Source organism: Triturus cristatus, unplaced genomic scaffold, assembly GCF_964204655.1.
Source record: "Triturus cristatus unplaced genomic scaffold, aTriCri1.1 SCAFFOLD_189, whole genome shotgun sequence".
NCBI classification, from domain to species: domain Eukaryota; kingdom Metazoa; phylum Chordata; class Amphibia; order Caudata; family Salamandridae; genus Triturus; species Triturus cristatus.
Window position 1 is genome coordinate 1105430 of NW_028187520.1, and position 23257 is coordinate 1128686.

The 23257-nt window shown below is 49.6% G+C and overlaps 1 protein-coding gene across 4 annotated transcripts in view; it reads left to right on the top strand.

Moving 5' to 3' along the window:
- The window catches only part of LOC146771117 (vacuolar-sorting protein SNF8), a 334422-nt gene that overhangs the window by 60512 nt on the left and 250653 nt on the right, over positions 1-23257 (top strand). For 3 of the 4 annotated variants that reach the window (XM_085640346.1, XM_085640345.1, XM_085640348.1), the window contains exons 3-4: positions 21134-21272; positions 22652-22756. In XM_085640346.1, the coding sequence (XP_085496472.1) occupies positions 21134-21272; positions 22652-22756 (244 nt within the window). The remainder of the gene's footprint in view (positions 1-21133; positions 21273-22651; positions 22757-23257) is intronic. The other variant, XM_085640347.1, reaches the window with a different exon arrangement.

Consider the following 23257-nt stretch of genomic DNA (forward strand, 5'->3'; position numbering starts at 1 on the left):
TATTTACCTGTTAACCGATAAATTAAATTCTCTCCATAGGAATACATCGACTGTTTTTTCTTGAAAAATGTTTTAAGTGTGGAGTTGATTTGTATGACAACCTGAAAAACTGCAACTGTACAAAAACTGATTTACCTATCTTTTCTTTAGAAAATGTCCCAGTGTGATATCTAGGCATATCACACTGAGTAGATCCGCTGCGGGTCTCACATCATTCTGTGCATCGCCACATGCTAATCTATTGAATATACTATCACGTATTGCTGAAAAACGCCTGAATATCTTCACCACCTTATCCACAGAACCATCATTACTGCGGCTCCAGTCCCTCCTGAGTCCACGTACGACTATCCTTTTCCCGCAAGTACTATCCAGGCTATTTTCATTGATTCAGGCTTGCACCTTAACTGTCCTGATGATGATCCTATTATTGTTTTTAAGTGATCGAAACGTCGTCGACTAATGTAAACAGTCTACACGTTAATCGCACATGATAAAAAAGTGCAGTTACTGTTTCTCTTGTTAGAAATTGTGCTCAATATTCCACAAGCTAACCCGTCTTGCCTGATATGTTTTTGTCCTAAATGTATTTGTTATGTGTTCATGTAGGATGCAGGATTGTGTCCCACGTTATTGCTACGTTTGTAATTTTGTTCTTTGACATTTTTGATTTATTAAATTGATTGTCCGGCTGGACACTCGCATTATAGTACTGATTAAAGTCCATCATTTTTTTTTTTTGATACTCTAGTTTTATTAGATTTGAAACATACAAACAAATCAGAAAAATCACGGATGGCAAATGATCATTTACATCTTCAAAATCAATGCAAACCACAGTTCCACTCCCCAGGGAATGCATATTGGCAAGAAGATTTAGCAAATCACTCAGTTTCTTCCACAGTGCCCAGCCATTTACCCCACACCCTCCGATATTTCTTAGGGCATCCTCGTGCCGTGTACAGGACTTTTTCTTGGCTCGCGCACCAGTCCACTCCCTTGCGCCACTTTCCCAGGTCTGGAGGATCGGGACATTTCCATGCCGCCGCTATGTCGCGATTAGCTTTAAAACATACAAACAAATCAGAAAAATCACGGATGGCAAATGATCATTTACATCTTCAAAATCAATGCAAACCACAGTTCCACTCCCCAGGGAATGCATATTGGCAAGAAGATTTAGCAAATCACTCAGTTTCTTCCACAGTGCCCAGCCATTTACCCCACACCCTCCGATATTTCTTAGGGCACCCTCGTGCCGTGTACAGGACTTTTTCTTTGCTCGCGCACCAGTCCACTCCCTTGCGCCACTTTCCCAGGTCTGGAGGATCGGGACATTTCCATGCCGCCGCTATGTCGCGATTAGCTTTAAAACATACAAACAAATCAGAAAAATCACGGATGGCAAATGATCATTTACATCTTCAAAATCAATGCAAACCACAGTTCCACTCCCCAGGGAATGCATATTGGCAAGAAGATTTAGCAAATCACTCAGTTTCTTCCACAGTGCCCAGCCATTTACCCCACACCCTCCGATATTTCTTAGGGCATCCTCGTGCCGTGTACAGGACTTTTTCTTGGCTCGCGCACCAGTCCACTCCCTTGCGCCACTTTCCCAGGTCTGTAGGATCGGGACATTTCCATGCCGCCGCTATGTCGCGATTAGCTACAATCATAGCTGTGTTAAAAAAGGTCTTGCCATTTCGGGACCCATCTAGCCCATCCATGATCCCTACTAGCGATGGACGTGGGTCGTGGGGAACCGCCCAACACAGGACCTCTGTAAGCTCCTCCTCAATGGCCCCCCAGAATCTAACCAGCCGAGGACAGGACCAGACCACATGAAAATAATCTGCTGGAGCCTGGCCGCACCTTGTGCAGGACGGGTCAGAGCGTAAGCCCGCTCGGTGGAGGTGCAGTGGAGTGAGGTAAGCGGTGTGTAGATAGTATAGTTGGATTAGCCTGAGTTTGGCGGAGGCGGTGACCGTCTTGGGTGCCATGAGGTGGGAGTGGTGTTGATTAGGGTGCGGTATATACGGGAGATGCCCCCCCTACCCAAATCACCCAACAGAGTCTGGGCCTCCGTGGGGCTGTATTCTGGGAGCTGGGTGTCGTCAGTGATGTGTGCCTGGGGGCGTGTCATAACTGTAAATATTTATAAAATTGGGAGGGGTGTAGGGAATAGCGGGTTTGCATGTCTTGGAAGGAGAGCATATGGCCTCTAGCCCAAACGTCCCCAAGTTGCGTGATGCCGATGAGATTCCAGGTTTTGAACCCCCGCAGGCCACTTACTTCCCGGAGCCAAGCCCCATGCCAGATGGGTATGCATGGGGTCAATTTACCCGACCAACCGGTGTGGCGCAGCGATGCCCGCCAGGCCAGCAATACAGACCACGTCACGTCTGGCAATTGGGACGGGGTGGGCCCCCGTACATCATTGCCTGGACTTTAGATAAACCCCAGGGGTTCCATCGTCAGGGCGAACAGCAAGGGCGAGAGGGGACATCCTTACCTTGTACCCCTAGTAATGGGAAAGGCTTCGGACGGCACACCGTTCACCAACACTCACGTGCACGGCTGTGCGTAGAGTACAGGGACCAGTACCCGGAATTGGGGCCCGAATCCCATCTCTGCCAACACATCTTGGAGGTAGGCCAAGTCCACTGAGTCGAAAGCTTTTGTGAAATCTATGAGGAGGAGAGCGAAGTAAGGAGTGAGTAAGTGTCGATGGGGCAGAGGCAGTGACGGGTCGCACGTTCGGACACAGAGCCGCATTGGTCCGGATGGACTAGCGAAGGCAAGTACGGCTTCAGTCGCTGGGCCAGGATGGTTGCGTAGAGTTTGATCTCTATATTTAGGAGAGATATGGGACGGTAGTCCGCGCAGTGATGGGAGGGAGGCTGGGAATATCAGGAGGACCACAATAGTGGCAATATCAGTTTCCGCCGGAAAAGAGCCCTTTATCAAGGGCTTCCCGAAAAAGGCCGGCTAGATGGGGCACGAGAGTGTCACGATATGACGTATAATATTCTTGGGGAAGGCCGTCTGGTCCTGATTTCTTACCCGATGATGTATGGGAAATTGCTTCCTCAATTTCTTTTCTAGAGATGGGGTGGTCTAGGTCCTTCTGGGCGGCCGTCTCCAACCGGGGGAGACTCACATTGCCCCTTTCGAGGAGAACGTGAAGCGATAGGTCGGGGGTTTGTGCTGCATAAAACCACCGATAGTAACCCGCGAACGTGCGTGCCATCGCTAGAGGGGCACCATGCATCGTACCTTGATTGTCTACTACTTCTGGAATTATACGATTCGCCCTAGGAAAAGTAGCTAACCTATGCAAAATCGTACCATTTTTGTCTCCCCAGCCATAGATTCGCGCCACTGAGGTCCTCCAGAGGAGCTTGGCCGCATCTACTGATAACTGCTTGATCTGGGCCCGGAGATGGGCTAGCTGACAGCTTTGGGCGGCATCCTCCGATAGGGAGAGTGATTGTTCCAAGCGAAGCGCCTGCACTTCCCTCAGGGTAATTTTCCGTTGCTGCGCCTGCCTCTGTTTCTTAAGTTGCCCTTTCACGATACCCCGTATGGTTGCCTTCCCGGCCTCCCACAGGGTGCCCGGGGAGGATACGGATCCCTCGTTGGTAAGAAAATATTGCTCGAGTTCCTTCCCTACCGCCTTCTTAAATTCTGTGTCTTGGAGGAACCAAGCGTTCATCCTCCACGTTTGGCGGGCCGAGGGAGGGGGAGTCCCTGTACTGAGGAGCACTGGAGAATGGTCTGAGATTCCCCTAGGTAGGATACGAGTGTACACAATGGTAGAACAGTCAGTGGCAGGGAGAAAGATCGCGTCTATGCGTGCCTGTGTACGGTGGGCTGCAGAGGTATGAGTAAAGTGGGTGGTGCGTAGATGCCACGTGCGCCACACATCAGAGCCCAACGACTCGGACCAAGTCCTCAATTGTTTTGCTTGCGCAGTACGGGCAGCGGAAGGAGGGACCGTTGTATCTAAGGTCGGGAGGGAGACTGCATTGAAGCCGCCACCCACGACCGTGGTGTCCAGAGGGAGAGTGGACAGGAGGACGGATGTCTGTGCCAGTGTGGAAGTGAGCATTGAAGGGGGAGAGTATATGGACATGAGGTTGAGAGGGGAGCCACAAACTGCCACGTATGTGCCCTGAGGGTCGTGTCTCACCTGGGACAGGACGAAGGGCAGATTGCGTCTTATGAGGATGGCCACCCCGCGGGAGCCTCTGGAGAAGCTGGAGTGCCACACTCTGTCATACCCATATTGGGCAAAGAAAGGGCAGCAGTTACCCAGGAGATGTGTTTCTTGGATGAGGAGGATGTCAATGTAGAGGCGTTGCGCAGGACGGCAGAGCACTTCAGTCTGTCCAGGAGACCATTAACATTCCATGACAGGACGTGGAGAGAAGCCCCGATTGTGGTGTCGTCAATCATGGCGGGTGATATCTGGGTCTAAGACATGCCCTCCCAGGGGGGTGCGTGTGGTGGCCAACATATATGTGACAGATCGCATGTGTTAAGAGCTAGTACAGCCCTTGAGGAAGAGGCATGTGCCGGTCCGTGAAAGCTGAAACAACAAAACAAACAAAACAGAGGGAAAAACCAATCCCAACCCTTTCCCCTCCTTTCTCCCTCCACCCTCCACCTTCCACTTCGAAAACAGAAACATCTGTCGACCCCCTCCCATTTAACTAGACCAAACTAAAACGCTCTGATTGGTTGCGTGGAGGACCCCTCCAGAAGAACGGATAATCAGTGCATCGGCATTAAACAATTTGAATGAACATAGAAGTCTACCAATGTCAGATGACCACCCTCCCCCCGCCCGATGAGGTGCCCCGCCCCGGTGGTGGACCTACATTTGAAACGGACCACAAGGCTACAAAGAGTAGGAGTGCGGGAAAGGTCCGAGTCCACCTGGGCCAGCGGTAAGGACGAGCCCAATAAGTTCTTAGTGGCGTGATGCCTGTTTCGTGGTGGAGAGCCGGATTGGCTAGAGGAGTCGCGAAGTTCGGGAGCCGCCACACTGGAGGATCTGAGCACTGTTGCTTGTGACTGGCGCCCCTTACGAGACCTCGTGCGACGTCAGCGTTGGCGTCCCGGTGACCTCGGCCCCTTGGGTTGTGACCCCATGCGCTCCGATGAGGTGTCGCGCCGTGGTCGGAGGGGGCGCTCCTCCGTTAGCCATGTCCATGTCGCCTGGGGCGAGTCGAAGAATTGCGTTTTGCCCTGAAAAATGACCCAAAGGCGTGCCGGGAATTGCAGCTGGTATTGTAAGCCCCGGGCGAGCAGCTTTTTCTTAACATCCGTGTAGGAGTGCCGGAGATCCTGGTCTTCCCTGGTGTAGTCTGGGAATTTCATAATGATGTGATTTTGGAACTTGAGAGGTCCTGCCGCCTGCAGGATGGCATCACGGTCCTTGAAGTTGAGAACTTTTAGGATGATGGGGCGGGGCGTGGCACCAGGAGGAGGCTTGGGCGCCAGGGACCTGTGGGCTCTCTCTACAACGAACCACGTCGACAGAGCGTCTTCAGGCATCCATGACTTAAACCAATCTTCAATGAAGGTGGCCGTCTGGCCTGCTTCCACCCCCTCAGGAAACCCCACCAGGCGAAGGTTGTTGCGATGTGCACGATTTTCCGTGTCCTCGGCATGCCTATGGAGCTCTTTGGTGTGAGTGGTAAGGTGGGCCACCTGTTCCTTGAGCTGTGAGATGTCGTCCTCGGCCGTGGATATGCGGGATTCGGCTTCTATCAGCCGCGCGGTGGCGTTGCGGAGGTCCTGTCTGAGGAGAGACACGTCAATCTTGATTTCCCCAATTTTCCCTTCAACAGATGCTTGCGAGGCACTGATAGCCTGGAGGATGGTGTCAAGATCTCTGTCCTGGGGGGGAGGCCCCCCCCACAGCCCTCCCAGGAGGCTCTAGCTCAGATGTGGTAAACCGGTCCATTTTGGTCTGCGTGGGAGCCGGTGTAGATTTGGGGCCCTTGTCCCTCCCCATGGCCAGGAGTAGTTCTCAGTGTCGCTGCGGTGGAGGGAAACCAAACAGGTCGGAAGGTCGGTGTGAGGGCCAGGGCCCCGCAGACGTGTGGAGTGTTTATAGTCAAATCAGAGGCCACTCCAGATGCAAATAGAAGGGGGACACTGTCCACCGTAAGGACGCAGCGGCGCAGACCTCGGGTCCGAGCGGGAGGGGCGGGAGGCCAATAGAACCCCAGGAGCCAGCAGGCCCAATCCTGTGCCCCCAATCAGTCCCTGGTACCTCCGGTGTCACCCCCTCTGTAGGCGGGGCTCCCTAGCAGCGAGGGACCAGCTGGCGCGGGAGGCCCCCCACCAACAATCAATCGGGTGACACCCGCAACTGTACTCTTCACCGTCACCCGGTGTGATGGCCGAGACCGCCCTTCCCCAAGGGCAGGGCCCAGTGCCGAGGGAACGTGTGCAGACCAGCCTCCTCAGCGTCTGAGGTCCGCAGACAGCCGCGAGGGAACAAGAGCGGGCGGGGGCACAAACTCACCCCAGGGCCCAGCTGATGGGAAATCAATTGTCTGAGGCCTGCGTACAGGGAGCGCCCTCCGCCACCCGGCAAGATGGCCGAATGCGCCCGTCACAGACCAGGCCCCAACGAACTCATGCACCACAAAAACCGGGAACTCTGGTCCAGAGCAAGGGAGATGCAGGGGCACACGCACCGCTGCACGACGGTGCAGACGATCCCCGCCTCAGGTATTAGATGGAGAGAAGACTCCCCCGGACTCGGCGAATGAATCAGCCAGGCAACGGGGGGCTCGACCCAGTGTCACCTTCTCCGCGGGCCCCACCGCAAGCCCCACCGCTTCGGGCACCCTGGTCCGGCCCCACAGTCAGCCCCGGTGCAAGATGGAGGGACAGATCGCCCCACGGCACCCAGCAAGCGGAGGCGGGGGGGGGGGGGGGCGCAAGTGTCCCGCGCCGCTGCCCGTGCCGACAGCTGGCCCCCTCACACTGTTAAGGACCGCAGTGAGGCCCACGGCCAGAGGCCCGCCCAGCCTCGCGATCCGTAGGCCTTCTTTGCCGCCACCTCCTCCACGTCGCTGGTGCCAGCCGACGTGCTGGCAGATCAGACGCCGGAGGCCACAAGATGCTTCCGGGCCGGTCTCGCCCCTCGACTGCAGGGCCCTCACGACTTACGAGCAGCCCGGCCCCTGCAGGCCTCGCCAGCCACACGACCCTTTCTAGCACCAGCACTCGTCTGGCGCCTCGACCCCGATGACAAGGGGCCGCGCACACGGGGACAGACAGGCCGCAGCAGGCTGCGGGCCACAGATGGCTGCAAAAACCCCACTCCGGCACCGAAACACCGGACAGGTAGAGGTCCCGTATGGGTGCCGATGTCCGTAGGATTCGAGGCGGATGACGAAGGGGGTCCGGAGTAATCTTAGAGTGCGACCGCCATCTTGACGCCTCAGGCCACGCCCCCCAATCTATAATTATCCTATCTCCTCAACTGTTGCGTTTAAGGACCACTGTTCTAATACTAAACTGTTACCAAAGGTCCTTATCTACCTTCTGGGTTCCCTTGTTTTTGTAAAAGTATAGTAATTCCCCGCAGCAGAGATCTGAAAGAAACACGTTAGTTATAGATTCCTTACCTTAGTCCATATATTGTGAAAAAGAGGTGGCAAAACAAAAGGCATACAACATATATGTGAGAATGGAATTCCTTTCAAAGGTTATCGCATTCAAGTATAATTTGCTGATAAGTCTTGAGGTGCATTACGTATACAAAACCGTGATGGATGGAATGCTTGAATTAATGAACAAGTTACTTACCTTCGGTAATGATATATCTGTAAGAAACATTAGTTAGTTATAGATTCCTTACCTTAGAATTACCCCCAGGCGTCAGACTGGATCCTGAAAGTTTTTTGGCAGCAGTACTTCTACGCGTTGGAAGGTGGCATCGGTCGGCTCCGCGTCTGTCGTTGGCGTCGTGTCGCCGGGATGACGTCGCGGCAGCTACTTAGACACCGCTCTCGCGTGCTGACATCAGTTTTTTCTTTTTCTGCGCCAGCCAGTGCAGATCTGGGAAGAGCGGTACCTCCAGTCACTTTTTGACTGACATTTTCTCGACTATCGTCGACTTCTTTTTTGAGTCTTCGACTTCTGGTGCACAAGGGATGCCCAGCTTCAAGGCCTGCTGTTCCTGTAACCGACTGATGACGGTGACTGATCCGCACTGCATGTGCCTCATTTGCCTGGAGCGCGACCACGACCCCAGGTCGTGCTCCGACTGCCGGTCGATGGCGCTGAAGGCTTTGCAGGTGCAGTCCTGAAAGCTGCTGGAGCACCGGCAGTCGGATCCATGCCGTTCGAGGTCCCGGTTGCGAGGGAGGTCGATGGACCGGTCGCGGAGCCACCACCATTCGTCCAAGTTATCGAAGTCTTCGCACTCGTGGTCGGGTATGTCAAAGCATAAGAAGAAGTCAAAGAAGCGTCGCCGCTCTTCGACTTCTCCTCGTCGGTCTGCCGATCCGACGAGGGATGCGGGTGGTGCCTCTCCCGCGGCTCCGCGTGCGGAGCCAGAAGAGTGACTCCCACCCAGCTTCGTACGTTCTACGAGGCGATGCATGCCATCTTTGGGTGGCCCAGACCCGTCGGCGTGCCTTCGAGCCCTGCGGAACCGGTTGGGGGGGCCTAGGCCTTTACCGCCGACAGCTCCGGCCCTGGCGCCGCAGGCCCCCCTTGGATCCAGGCCGGGATCCGGATCGGCGCTGGTTGACCTCATTACGCCTCCACCGGCGCCGCTTCCTCCGGCACCATTACAGGGGTGTGGAATTGTTTAAAAAATGTACTTGTCTAAGGGACAACATTTTTTAGAAATCTACTTTTCCTGCAAAGAAATCTACTTGCCTTACCTCTTCACTAAATAAATATGATGAACAGATTCAGTCCCACTTAGATCAAAGCATCATCTCTGAAAGTGTGTAAGGTTTTCATTTGGATGACTCAATCTGTGACATTGTGATACATAACGGCAAGTTTGGAGTGGGTTGGGGGGGGGGCTCTCTTAGGCCTATGCTGTAGAGGTTTCGCCATTACACAGGCAGTCCTAGAAGCATTATTAGGGAATGAACTGCCCTTTAGAGCATGTGGAAAAATCACTAAGCCTGAATCCGTACTGCACTACCCTGTAGTTAGCATTTTGTGATTTCTGATATAAAGCATACAGCATAAGAACAATTTCACTTGTTCTGCTGCATATCCGGAGAGGTTTGTAACATTAGCTCTTTCTGAGTTTCGCAGCTTCTATAGGACTTTCTACATGTAGTGTATTCACCTGCTTTACATGTGATTATTTTCCAACAGCAAATCCTTCCTCACTGCCTCGGGGTACAGACCTTATCTCTGTGGTGCCATTTCTAACACCGCTCCCTTGCAAGATGTAGCTGTAATATAGAATCCAGGGCGTAGGGTTGAGAAGATCAGCACAACACAAAGGACAGACGTCTAGGCCCAGAGAGGCATTTACAGCCTGAAAGCCACAAGCGTTGCTGTTGTGGAGCAACAGAGGGCCTCATCAACCTATCTACTCTAAGCAGGATTTATTTGAATATATTTACATTACTATGTTCGCTTTACTCTGTACACTATTAACCCCTTCAGCGCTGCGCGGATTCCCCCGCGGTGCTGAAGGGTTCGAGCGCGGGCGGGGCCATGACGGAACGGTTCCGTCATGAGCACAGCTCAACCGATGCTCATGACGGAATCGTTCCGTCATGAGCATGGAAGGGGTTAAGAAGCCCATTTCAATGTACCGAATAAACACACTATCCAGTTATACGTGCACCTTTATTTATTTACACCTCCCGCTACATTTGAGATAACCATTCCACATATTACCTTCTTATCTTACCTTGCAGTGCACCAGGCTCTTGTAGGCTCTTGTAGGAATGTGGCTTATCAGCTTCCAAATGAGGGTGTTGAGCCTCTAACCTAGGCTCACCACCACCTAGCCACATCGTGTGATCCTGGCAAGTGTTTTATTTTTCTGGTCCTCCATTTCCTAATCTTACAAGATTAGTAGTGCTCACTTAAAGGTAAACTCATTTTAATAAGAGCTACCTAAAACAACAGTAAGTTGCTAAACAGCACAGGAGCACTGTTATTAACCTTAACTTTAATAGTTTTTGCAGGGGGTAGTAGGGACAAGAAGAGCTTTTCAGAGACTTGCCTGTTATTGTTGTAAATTAAGTAAAATGTTGGATATTGGAATGCCTGAGCTATAGTCAGGGCCACTGGAATTATGCGGCAAGAGAGGACAAAATTATGTGGCAGGGTTGAGTAAATTATGCAGCAAGAAAAAGAAAATGATGTGACATAATGCGGCACATTTTGTAATAGTATTCATTATTTCATCATTTTAAAGTTCCGGGTGGATGACCAGCTCTTTGTTGGATACGTGGGTGCCAAGAAAGGTCGTGCCGTACACAAGCGGACTATCTCCCGATGGGTCGTCTTGTGTATCAAAACATGCTATTCTCTTGCTAAGAAGGAGCCTTCATTGGGGCTGCGCGCCCATTCCACCAGGGCGTCGGCAGCCACAACTGCTCTGGGACGGGGCGTTCCTCTGAATGACATCTGTCAGGCTGCGACATGTGCATCGTTGCACACGTTCACCAAGCACTACTGCCTGGACAGTCCAGTCCGGAGAGACAGCTTCTTTGGCCGTTCTGTTCTCCAGGACTTTCTGGTGTGATCTTGGTTCGCAGGCCCACCTCCGGGGTTGGTATTGCTGGGGTACCTTTTCTAAGGTAAGGAATCTATAACTAACGTGTTTCTTTCAGTGGAACAAGTTACTTACCTTCGGTAACGATATATCTGTAAGAAACATTAGTTAGTTGTAGATTCCTAACCGTCCCACCCACCCTCCCTGTTCTGTGAACTGATTTCCAGGGTTAAGGTTATCCTTTCAGGGCCCTAGTTTTGTGCTCCAGTGGTCAGTGTCTTGCATGGCGTTTCTGGCGCGGAAAGTCAGGTACAGAACTGACGTCAGCGCATGAGGGCGGCGACTAAGTAGCTGCCGCGACGTCATCCCAGCGACACGCCGCCAACAACGGACGCGGAGCCGACTGACGCCACCTTCCGACGGTCAGAGGTACTGCTGACGAAAAACTTTCCGGATCCAGTCTGATGCCTGGGGGTAATTCTAAGGTAAGGAATCTATAACTAACTAATGTTTCTAACAGATATATCATTACCGAAGGTAAGTAACTTGTTCATTAATTCAAGCATTCCATCCATCACGGTTTTGTATACTTATTGCACCTCAGGACTTATCAGCAAATTATACTTGAATGCTTTAACCTTTGAAAGGAATTCCATTCTCACATATATGTTGTATGCCTTTTGTTTTGCCACCTCTTTTTCACAATATATGGACTGAAGGCAATAAGTACAGCATTGAAAAATTATATTGAACGTGGGCTCAAGTTTCTATTCTGCTCGGTCCTATGTAGAATTGTGGTTGCCAAGAGTTTTGCTCCCTGAGCTTTTAGAAAAATAGCCGAAATGGAAATAATGCCCCCCCCTTCACTTACCATGTGTGAGAATGTGCCCTCTTTCTTGCATGGTATGCCCCCACTTTTTGCTGAATTGCTGATGTGCTTTGACTGAGTGTGCCCTGTGCTCCTGCCAATCAGGTACCCAGGGCCTGTGTTCCTTCCCTAAAACTGCATTGAAGCCTAAACCCAATTGGCATCTCTGGCCACATGTCAGCCCCTGGTAAATGGTACCATAGGTACCCAGGGCACTGTGACCAGAGAAGGCCCCTAAGGACTACAGCACTTATTGTGCCACCCTTAGATGCCCGGTACCCTGACACCAACACACTGCCTTTGCAGGCTGAGTGTCTGGGTGCAGAACAAAACAGAGTCGACATGGCACACATCCCTGTGTGCCATGTCCACAAACCACTGCCCTGGCATACATCAGTCACCCCTCTAGCCTGGGTGCCCTATGACAGTAGTGAGGGTACAGGTGCATGAGCCCTGTACCCTACAGTGCCCATGTCTATTCCTGGGCCCTGTAAGTGCAGTGCTGCCATTAAGAATATATGGTACTGGGAGGTTGTCATTACGAACTCCACAGCACCATAATGGCTACACTGAAGAATGGGACGTTTGGTATCAAACTTCTCAGCATGTTAAACCCACACTGATGCCAGTGTGGGATTTAATGTAAAATGCCCCACAGAGGGCATCTTAGAGATGCCCCCTGAAAAACGACCAACTACCAGTGACCTGACTGAGTGGCTGTGCAGGCTGCCACCACCAGACATGTTTCTGGACCCCTGGGTTGAGAGCCTGCTGCTCTCGGGGGCCTGAAACAATGCACATCCTGGGACGAGGTGCCAAGCCTCCTCCCCCAGGATGGGCAGGGTTCACGAAGGAGAAGCTTCAAAGGCATTCCGCCTTTGTGAGCCTCTCCAGACCATTTGCTGCTTTCAGCAACTGGTCCCTACTTTGGGCGGGAAAAATAAGTGAGGTAGAGAGGTGTGCCCACCTATGCCAACTCCACCCCTAAGGTGGGGGAGGTGAGGTGAAGCACAACCTCGCGTCCCCGCCATCTTGAGGATGGGGGGACCCAGCCAACCAGGGACAGGCTCCTGCCCCCCTCCCACTGGAGAGTAGCAGAATAGGGGGTGTACCCACCCCAGGGAAGGGACCCATTGGTCCCTGCCCTTTACCCACCTGTAACGCCCCTAAATTTAGTATTTAGGGGCACCCGGAATCTTCCTTCCTCTGATCCAGCAACCACAATAAAAGAAGAGAAGAAGGACGAAAAGCCGTGCAGAGCTAACAAGAGAACGACGCCCACTGACGTCTCCCCTCGAACCTGCTCCTGCAAAACTCCAGCGTGTCCAGCGGCCAGCAACCTCAAAAACCCCGGAGGACCTGCCTGCATTCACTCTCCAAGCTGTTTCTCCCGTGAACACCGGACATGTTTGAACTGCAGCTTCTGGTGCCAGCCAGAAACCGCGAATCCAGCCCTCTCTGCACCTGCTGAGCCAAGCCCGAGCTTGAGTGGTAAAACACCACGAGGAGGTCCCCCTGGCGATCCTGACCCGAGATCCGGCGACCCCTGACCTGCCTCAAGCCTCCAGACGATGCCTGCAGCCTCAATCCAGAGGACCCCCCTAACGCGACCAGAGCTGGTAAGAAAATCTGACGTCCCAAGGCACCCCTGCACCCGACGCCCCACGGCCTTGTGTGCCCAACCCAGCGGTACCCAACTAACCCTCAACATCCCAACTTACCCCTCGAAGTGGTGGTCACTCCTGGAAGATCCTCGTCCCCGAGCCTGCAGTGTTTCTTTGTCCTGGAGAATCTCCATTGAAATCAACAGAGCACCCGACCTCAAAACAGCACCCTGCTCCCGGCCGCCCTAGTGCCGCAGAGGGTGCCCCTTATGTGCTAACCTGGTCCCCAACTTGCCCTGAGCTTGACCCTAGGAGCTTGGCTCCCACAACCCCGTGGCCTGCTTGCCAGCAGCCACCAAACGGTGCCCCCCTATCCTCCATAGGATAACATTGGGCCTCAACACTCTGCACCCGACCGCCCTAGTGCCACTGGGGGTGCAACAACAGTGCATCACTGACACTGGGATACCCCTGAGTCTAACCCCAGAACCCTAACTCAAAAGACAGATTACCTACCTGGAAACCGATAACCTCTTTTTCCTCATAGAATAACATTGACACTTTTTCTCCCAAAAAGTTTCTAATTGTCGACTTTTGAAAATTACAAATATTCCTAAAAAATCAGCCGAATAACCAAAATGCATTTTCTCACCTGTTTTCAGGAAATGTCCCAGTGCTGAATCTAGGTATCCAGCACTGAGTAAGAAAAAGTATCATTAACATAACTTACCTGCTAAGTGAATTTCCTCCCATAGGATAACATTGGTGATTCAATGTGAAAATGTTTTGAAGTGTCAACTTTTGAAATGCAATGATATTCTTTAAAAATCGTACCTCTAACTAAAACGCATTTACTCACCTGTTTTCAGGAAATGTCCCAGGGCTGAATCTATGATCCAACCCTGTGTTAGTAAAAGTAATCTGAAAAGTAATTAACTGCATTTTACTTAAAAAGCCCATTCATTTGAATGTACTATACCTGCAATGTGTTGCAAACTGCTTACTCAAAACTGTAGCCAAAACCAGTACAAGTTATACTGCAATTTTGAACTGTGGTTATATAAGTAATTTACTACTGCAAAGTATTAATATGCTTACCTGTACCAGGCTTGCTTGGTTCTAGAAACAAAACAACAGTATATTTTTTAGGTCTCGCTGAGCAAGCGCATGCGCAGCTCTGAGACATTTAGTAGGTGAGTTTTCAAAGTGCTACCCCACACTTTGGCTAACCTAGCGCTTGCGTTCACGCGCGCAGCCGCCAGCTGTCTTTCACGGGTGATTAAGTGCACCACTCGCCGCACGTCTTGTTTTCTTTCTTAGCCTGCTTTTGATAGTCGAGTCCTGTTTTTTAAATCGATCTGACGAGCGCAGAATACTTGAATTTATTTATGTAATCTCGGACAGAAAGAAAGTTTCTTGTTTTTTTTTTCTTTTCTCGTGCTTGTTGTTATTCACAGGGAGGCCGCGGACATTGCTGAAACCGATAGCTTTTCAGCTGTGTGGCCGAAACATATCTGACGAGGGCAGAATACTTGAATTTATTTACGTCATCTCGGACAGAAAGAAGGTTTCTTGTCCTTAGTTCAAGCTAAACAGCCAACTGCCATTTATTTAATTAAATGCAGCTTTTCTGCGGGGCCTGCATATTGCATAATGTTTCCAATGCCACAATGTCATCCTTAAGATATCAGTACCGTAGCTTGCTGGTGCACTCTTCTCGCTTCATGTACCACTGACATCCATTGTGTGAAGTGTATTGTGTTCGTTATCATTGCCAGTTCTTCTCAATTACCGAAATAAAGCATCACAAGACAATTTGTGATGTATTTCATCCGAGAAAGTATTACTAGGACTAACAAGTTTACTGTAAAAATAACTATTTCTTAGGAAAGCAAACACATTTGATGGACATCACTTTGAAAATAAACATGTACATGAAAATCTTTTTTTTATTGTTACCTCACATTAAACTTGCATTGGTTATAGAAATATCTGCATTGTAACTGGCATTACATCAGTGATGTTATCGCAGCCAATCGAAGGGTGAAGCGATTGATTAAAGGTTTTTATATAATTGACACAAAAAAACGTATTTTGTGCTCCCTCATACGTGGTGCATTGTAAAAGGACACGGGGAATAATTTCTTCTGAGTGCGTCTGCCACGTGCAGAGCTTTAACTCCATCTGTTTGCCAAATCAACTATTAATTAAGCATTGCACATAATTTTATTAAATCTAGTCTAGTAAGGAAATATGTACGTCACCAGGCGAGGCAAGCAACCTTTAAAAAAGCACATTTCTATGCCTGTTTTTTTGCACATTGACTATAAAGATTGTACGATTTCAGTATGTGTACAACCTGTATGTGTACATTGCACCCTTCTACCCACTGTCTTTAACCTTTCTTTAACTACATCTTTCAAGATTTTAACCACGTCCACCACATCCACCCCCACCACGTCCACCACCACCACGTCCACCACCACCATGTCCACCACCACCATGTCCACCACCACCATCCCCACCACCCTCACCACATCCACCACCACCACGTCCACCACCACCACGTCCACCACCACCACGTCCACCACCACGTCCACCACCACGTCCACCACCACATCCACCACCACGTCCACCACCACGTCCACCACGTCCACCACATCCACCACCACCACGTCCACCATCACATCCACCACCACGTCCACCACCACCATGTCCACGTCCACCACCACGTCCACCACCATGTCCACCACCATGTCTACCACCATGTCCACCACCACCACCACGTCCACTACCACATCCACCACCAGGTCCACCACATCCACCACCATGTCCACCACCACCACATCCACCACCACATCCACCACCACATCCACCACCACATCCACCACCACATCCACCACCACATCAACCACCACATCAACCACAACGTCCACCACCACCACATACACCACCACGTCCACCACCACCAACACATCCACGACCACTACCATATCCACCACATCCACCACCACGTCCACCACATCCACCACCACCACCACATCCACCACCACATCCACCAACACGTCCACCACCACGTCCACCACCACCACATACACGTCCACCACCACGTCCACCACCACCACCAACACATCCACCACGTCCACCACCACTACCACATCCACCACCACATCCACCACCACGTCCACCACCACCACAATGTCCACCAGGTCCACCACCACCACATACACCACCACCACCACATACACCACCACCACCACATCCACCACCATCATTTCGACCACCACGTCCACCACCACCATGTCCACCAGGTCCACCACCACGTCCACCACGTCCACCACCACCATCACATCCACCACCATCATGTCCACCACCACCACGTCCACCACCACCACGTCTACCACCACCACCACGTCCACCACTACCACGTCCACCACCACCACTTCCAACACCACGTCCACCAACACCACGTCCACCACCACCACGTCCACCAACACGTCCACCACCACCACCACATCCACCACCACCACATCCACCACCATGTCCACCTCCACGTCCACCACCACCACATCCACCACCACCCCGTCCACCACCTCCCCGTCCACACCGTCCACCACCACATCAACCACCACGTCCACCACCACGTCCACCACCACATCCACCACCACGTCCACCAGGTCAACCACCACCACCATGTCCACCACCATCATTTCCACCACCACGTCCACCACCACCATGTCCACCACCACCACCACGTCCACCACCACGTCCACCACCATGTCCACCACCACCACCATCACATTACCACCACCACCAAGTCCTCCACCACCACGTCCACCACCACCATGTCCACCACATCCACCACCACGTCCACCACATCCACCACCACGTCCATCACCACATCCACCCCCAACACCATGTCCATCACCAAAATGTCCACCACCACCACCACGTTCACCACCACCACCACATCCACCACCACGTCCATCACCACCACCATGTCCACCACCACCTCCACCACCAATACCATGTCCACCACCACCAACTCCACCACCAAATCCACCACCACATCCACCACGTCCACCACCACCACATCCACCATGTCCACCACCATGTCCACCACCACCATGTCTACCACCACCACACATCCACCACCACCACACATCCACCACCACCACGTCCACCACCACCACTACTACCACGTCCACCACCACGTCCACCACCACCACTACTACCACGTCCACCACCACGTCCAACCACCACATCCACCACCACCATGTCCACCACCACGTCCACCACCACCACCACGTCCACCACCACCACCACATCCACCACGGCCACCACCACGTCCACCACCACCACATCCACCACCATGTCCACCACCACCATGTCCACCACCACCATGTCCACCACCACCACATCCACCACCACCACCACACAACCACCACCACCACATCCACCACCACCACCACATCCACCACCACCACCACATCCACCACCACCACCACATCCACCACCACCACATCCACCACCACCACGTCCACCTCCACACATCCACCACCACTACATCCACCACCACACATCCACCACCACACATCCACCACCACCACGTCCACCACCACGTCCACCACCACCACATCCACCACCACCTGTGACGGGTAAAGTGTCACTGGAAGGCAGAGGTAATAGGAGTGTCAACCCCGCCTGTGCATGGGACATTTAAGTATGCATTGGGTGCAAGAAGACGGGAATAGGGACTAGAAGTATTACACCAGACCCAAGATACATTTTGAAGAGGCACAATGTCACAGGGGCTCCTGTAAAAGCACTCTCAACTTCTCTACCTCACAGTGGTATACCTGCATGAGCCACTCACTCAAAACAAGCATTGGCATAGATCTCGCCTTTGGGACCTTAAGTATTTAGCCATGCAACACGTGATGTTGTTGCACCAAGGATATTGTGCTGGATAACTAAACACTTATAAGGTCCCAAAGGCGAGACCTATTGGCTATGCCAATGCTTGTTTATACAAAACAATTGGCCTAGAGTTCAGTTCTTGAGTGTGTGAATTCATTTGCTGACTGAGTGTGTACATCACATGCTTAACACTGTCCTCTGATAGTGCCTTACTGCTCGACCAAGCTACCACTTTAGAGAGTAAGGTTCTACCTAACTTTAACCTCTGCCAAACCTCTGCAGACCCTTGGACTCTATACACACTGTACCTCACTTTGGTGCAGTATATATAGAGCCAGTTTCTTGCACCATGGTCGTGATTGTATGGACTCAAGTTGCCCTTTCTCGTGTTATTGTGTCCTCTTATTTCACATTGACATCTAAGTCTACTCGGATATGTGTCACTGGTGCTGCTGACGGTGCCTGGTTCTGCGGAACACACAGGGCTATTTCAGGATACACAGTTTGCAATCCAGTTCAGTGTCCTGCAACACACTGGTGCAAAGGGAACTCCTCCAGGGTGGCAGGCAGTCGTGTAATGCTGGGGTGAGGGGTGTTCATGTGTGGTAATCAGGCTAAGTCTTGCATCAAAAACTGTAAATTTCGTTTTTCATTTCCATGGCTGTGCTGCCTTTTATGTGTTTTATCGGTGCTGTTTGTCGTGTCCATAGCCACCACGCTTCTGCTTGTTGGTGGCCTTACGGTATGTGACCACACAATTTAATTCTTTAAGGGCAGCATGTTTATGGCAGTCATAGTCCAGCATCCTCTAGAATTGTTTTTACATGTATGTCGCTGAGAACTCGTATCCGTTTTCTCTACTGCTGCCTTCATGCTCCTGCCAATCAGTGTTATTTGCACAGTTGTGATAGGTAGGTTTCTGTTTTGAACTTCAGTACCATCATCTTGCCGCAGCAGCTGCCTCATCTTCCTGCATGCAGCAGCCAAATTAGTCCTTCTGCACCACGATTCATTTCCCTGCACTTATCTAGTCCTCATGATACAGGAAAGAAACAAACTTCTAGCTAGTTGCTACGAAATTTGCATAATTTGCCTATGCATAATTACATAAAATGCAGAACTAGCATTTTGGGATTTATTTTAGCACAAAATGCATCTATATTCAAGGAAGCATTTTGCGCTACAAAAAGTGACAAAAAACAAAAGAACCACAAATGACCACCACCTGGGCTCTGTCGTTTGCACTGTTCCAGTGCGTACCACGAATAGCGCAATTGCACTAAATTTTTACAGCGAATGATGCTTAATTACGCCAAGTGGTCTCCATCCTATTCAAAGGAACACGATTTTCGCTTGTTTTATCAAAACTGGTTGTAGTGTTTCAAAAAAAGTGGGTTTCCAGCTCATACAGTGAACGTTAGTCTCCAGTGTATAGCACTGTGAAAACTACGTAAAATCAAAGGAGCTATGGCCATATGGTCACTGCTGCAGGTCAGCTGCAGCATTTATTTGCGCAAGGGGGCCATATAAGGGTGCAGCATTACTATGTGCATGGGAAAGTATTCTGACATAACTGAAGCAGGTTGGTACATCTTAACTCCTACTTACATATACCTTCAGTATGCTTTAAGGAACTTAAGTCGTACCGCTGCTTCAGAAAAAGTGCATGGATTAGTCTTCTCTTCGGTTGGAGGGAAGTACACCCCCCCCTGCAATAGAGTTTAACCTTTAGTGAACTCGAGACAGGAATGTGTCAGTCTGTCTTTTGGATGGTCTCTTAAGCAATAGTTCAGTTAACCTCAAGCAAGAAAATATAACACATAGGATAAGTGATAGGGACACTGGTTCTAAATGCGAATATTACAGTGGTTCTTTTTAGTTCAAGCCTGCTAGACAGTGCATCACTGTCTGTTGAGAGGCACACAGCGGCTTATCAACAATGTAAATGGGCTTGGAGCCCACCCGCTGTTTACTATTGGTTGGCTTTCCTTGTCATTCCCATTTGCCTACTTCTTATTTGTGTCCCAGCTTGTCATTTTGGTGTTTGCCTCTGCTATGGAGCATTGCCTCTTTACAATCTCAGTGATTGGCTGAAATCGCTACTTCCACTGCTTGATTTTCAAGCGCTACCTTTTTCTTTCATGTTGAGCACTCAATGACAGTGTGTATTTTCAAGCTGTCTCCCTCTTGTATTTCTCTCCACTCGGGTTGCTCTCTGTCGCCTGCCTCACACCCTGTTGCGCATGCCCGTATGCTCCTCCCCATTGCTTCCCTGTGCCCTCCGTACCACCCTCTGTGGTGTTTTCCCCCCACTCGCGCCTGCCATGTAGCCCCTCCCCCGTCTTACATTAGTTCGATCGGTAATTACAAAGATCAAAAAAATGCTTGCATCATTTTGTATGTCGCATGCATATGTGGTGCATGCAACTGCAAAATGACTCAAGGGACCTCGTCAAAGGCTTTTTTTCTGTGTAGCTTTAGCCACGCTGCATCACATCAAACATTGGCAATGCTAAGTGGTCAGAAAGCCGAGACCTATTGGCTTTGCCAGTGCTAGTTGTAGTTGGATTCTTGTGCAAGCATATGCCTCACGTCTACCTCTTCCTCGAAGATCCATAGACCCAATGCAGTAGTCCTCATTTCATTAAATCCTCTTTCTCGTCCCAGTACTTCCTACCTGGGGTGCCAACAGATATTATCAATGGTATAGAAGAGGAATGAGTGGATTCCCATTTTATAATCTTTCTACCAGGCAAGAGGACTTAATGTCTTAACAGTAAAATAATGGTTTAAGATTATATTGAGATGAGGTATTGACTACCTTAGTTCGCAAGTACTCTGATAAGGTAAAGAGGAAGTGGTATAGTGATGATTACTAGTAAGTAATGAAGACTTTAAATTTCTCTCTGCGCTTCACAGCATTGGTTGGTAAGTCGTATGCGCTCTATAGTCCAAGCTTTTGATTGCAATCCTTGCAATTTAATTTTTATATTCTTTCTTTTACAGATGTCTAAGCAGCTGGACACATTTAAGACTAACCTTGAGGAATTTGCAAGCAAACACAAGCAAGAAATTCGGAAAAATTCTCAGTTCAGGGTGCAGTTTCAAGATATGTGTGCAACAATCGGTGTGGATCCATTGGCTTGTAAGGCATCTGCTCTCAGTTTCTTACCTCACTTCTGAAATAAGCATAGTTTTTCCATTAGCTTGTTCTGATTAAAGCTGAGCGCTGGCAGAGACTGGATTTGGGTGAAACCTCTTACGTGGACTGTTGGACTTTGTTTCCTTATTTAGCTTGCAACTTGTATTTCAGTTGCTGTGTTTCTTTTACTACTAAAAACTGCTTTTTGACTTGCCATGACTTTCTGTGCAGTGGTGGCAGCACTAACATGCTGCTGATATCTGTGCGCCAACATTGTGCCTCTTTCCCTTAAACCATTCTGTTTCAAAGCATAATTTGTTAGAAGCTCTTACTATTAAGTTGTTCAGAGTTTACCTTCTTACATGGGTGGACACAGTCCTAAAATATTTTTTTTATTTTTGTTTGCTCATCGTGCACCTGCCTAACTTTTCTCAAGTCTTTTGCAAATTATGAGTAATTAAAATTGGTAGATAGTAGCATGGCCACACAACTATCTTCTTGCAAGATGTGTTTGTTGTCGTTCAGAGCGTGTTAAATTAAAAATTGTACTCATTATGCTGTGTATTTCATACACACTTGTGCTTTTTTTTTTATAAACCTAAATGTAGCACACTGCGGCTGTATGTTAGATATGTGTCCTTTTGAATGACTGTACTGACACTGAAAATGAAAAGGGAGGACCGGAGAATGATCCTTGAACTTGTGTTACCATCACAATGTTGACTTCCATCACCCGTCACTCTGCCATTTTTACCAGAAAAAGCCTTTTCACCGACTCTGTTCTTCCTTCAACATTCTGAACTGTTCTCCTTTGTTCTGCCTCTGCTCTCGTTCCTGCCCTCTTCTCTTTCCTTGGTCCTACACCTAATGACATGGTATATTTATGGTAATGTCACAATGAGCTGGTTTCCACCCTGTGGTGCTTGCATCATGTATTAAATCAATGTTTATTAACATTCAAAATGCTGCAGCCATCTTACCATTAAGCTGATGATGCCCCCTTCATGAAACTAGTATTTCTCTTTCCATGCCCCCCTTCCCCGTAATTGAATATTTTGTTATTTAGCTCTTTATGTTAAAACATGATCTGATAAAGTGACCAACTCTGTACTAATATTTAAATGAAGATGGTGTGACCCTGATAACTGACGCTATGCCTGTGACCTGCAGATAGAGAGAAACTGCAGGCAGTAAACTTGTATGTTACTATTGAACGCACCATCAGTAAAACCTGACTCCCTGTCATATGTTACACTTGCAATGGTTCACATAATCCATTGTGGTGTGTATCATGCCTCAGCATATTGTTGACGTCTTGTGGACCAATTGTCTGCTGTGGCGTTTACGGCTTTCTCCCTTACATTTGTTTTTTTTCTGTCCAGCTGGTAAAGGCTTTTGGTCGGAGATGTTAGGAGTTGGAGATTTTTACTATGAGTTGGGGGTACAGATTATTGAAGTCTGCTTAGCAATGAAGCACAGAAACGGAGGTAAGGATGAACATGGGTTTCTTAAGGTATTTTGTGGCCATGTATTACAAAATGACACACACAACTGCCCAAGTCTTCAAACCTTCCTGTACCCAGTTTTCATGTTTTAAATCAAATTTTCATGAACAGTTTGATTTATTTCCAAGTCACTGGATTCAACATAGATGTGCAAATATGCAATTTGTTGTCATGAGGCAAGTTCATAATAGTGCAGTGTTCTTTGTTTTGTCTGCAAACTGTGGTGTCACTTACTTAAAGATTCAGTTACCACCTATCACTGTACTGAAATGATCTTTAATTAGTGTTGGTTAGTAATAAACATGCAAATCATATTCAATAAAACCCAGAGGAGCACTGGCCCTAATAAATATCCTGAAGCATAATGTGTTAGTCACAGTGCAAATTCTGGAATGGAACAATATAACATAGTATCTAGGCTTCAAATAGTATGGCATACAAACAATCTGTTCAAGGTTTTCTTATAATTTAATCATAATATTG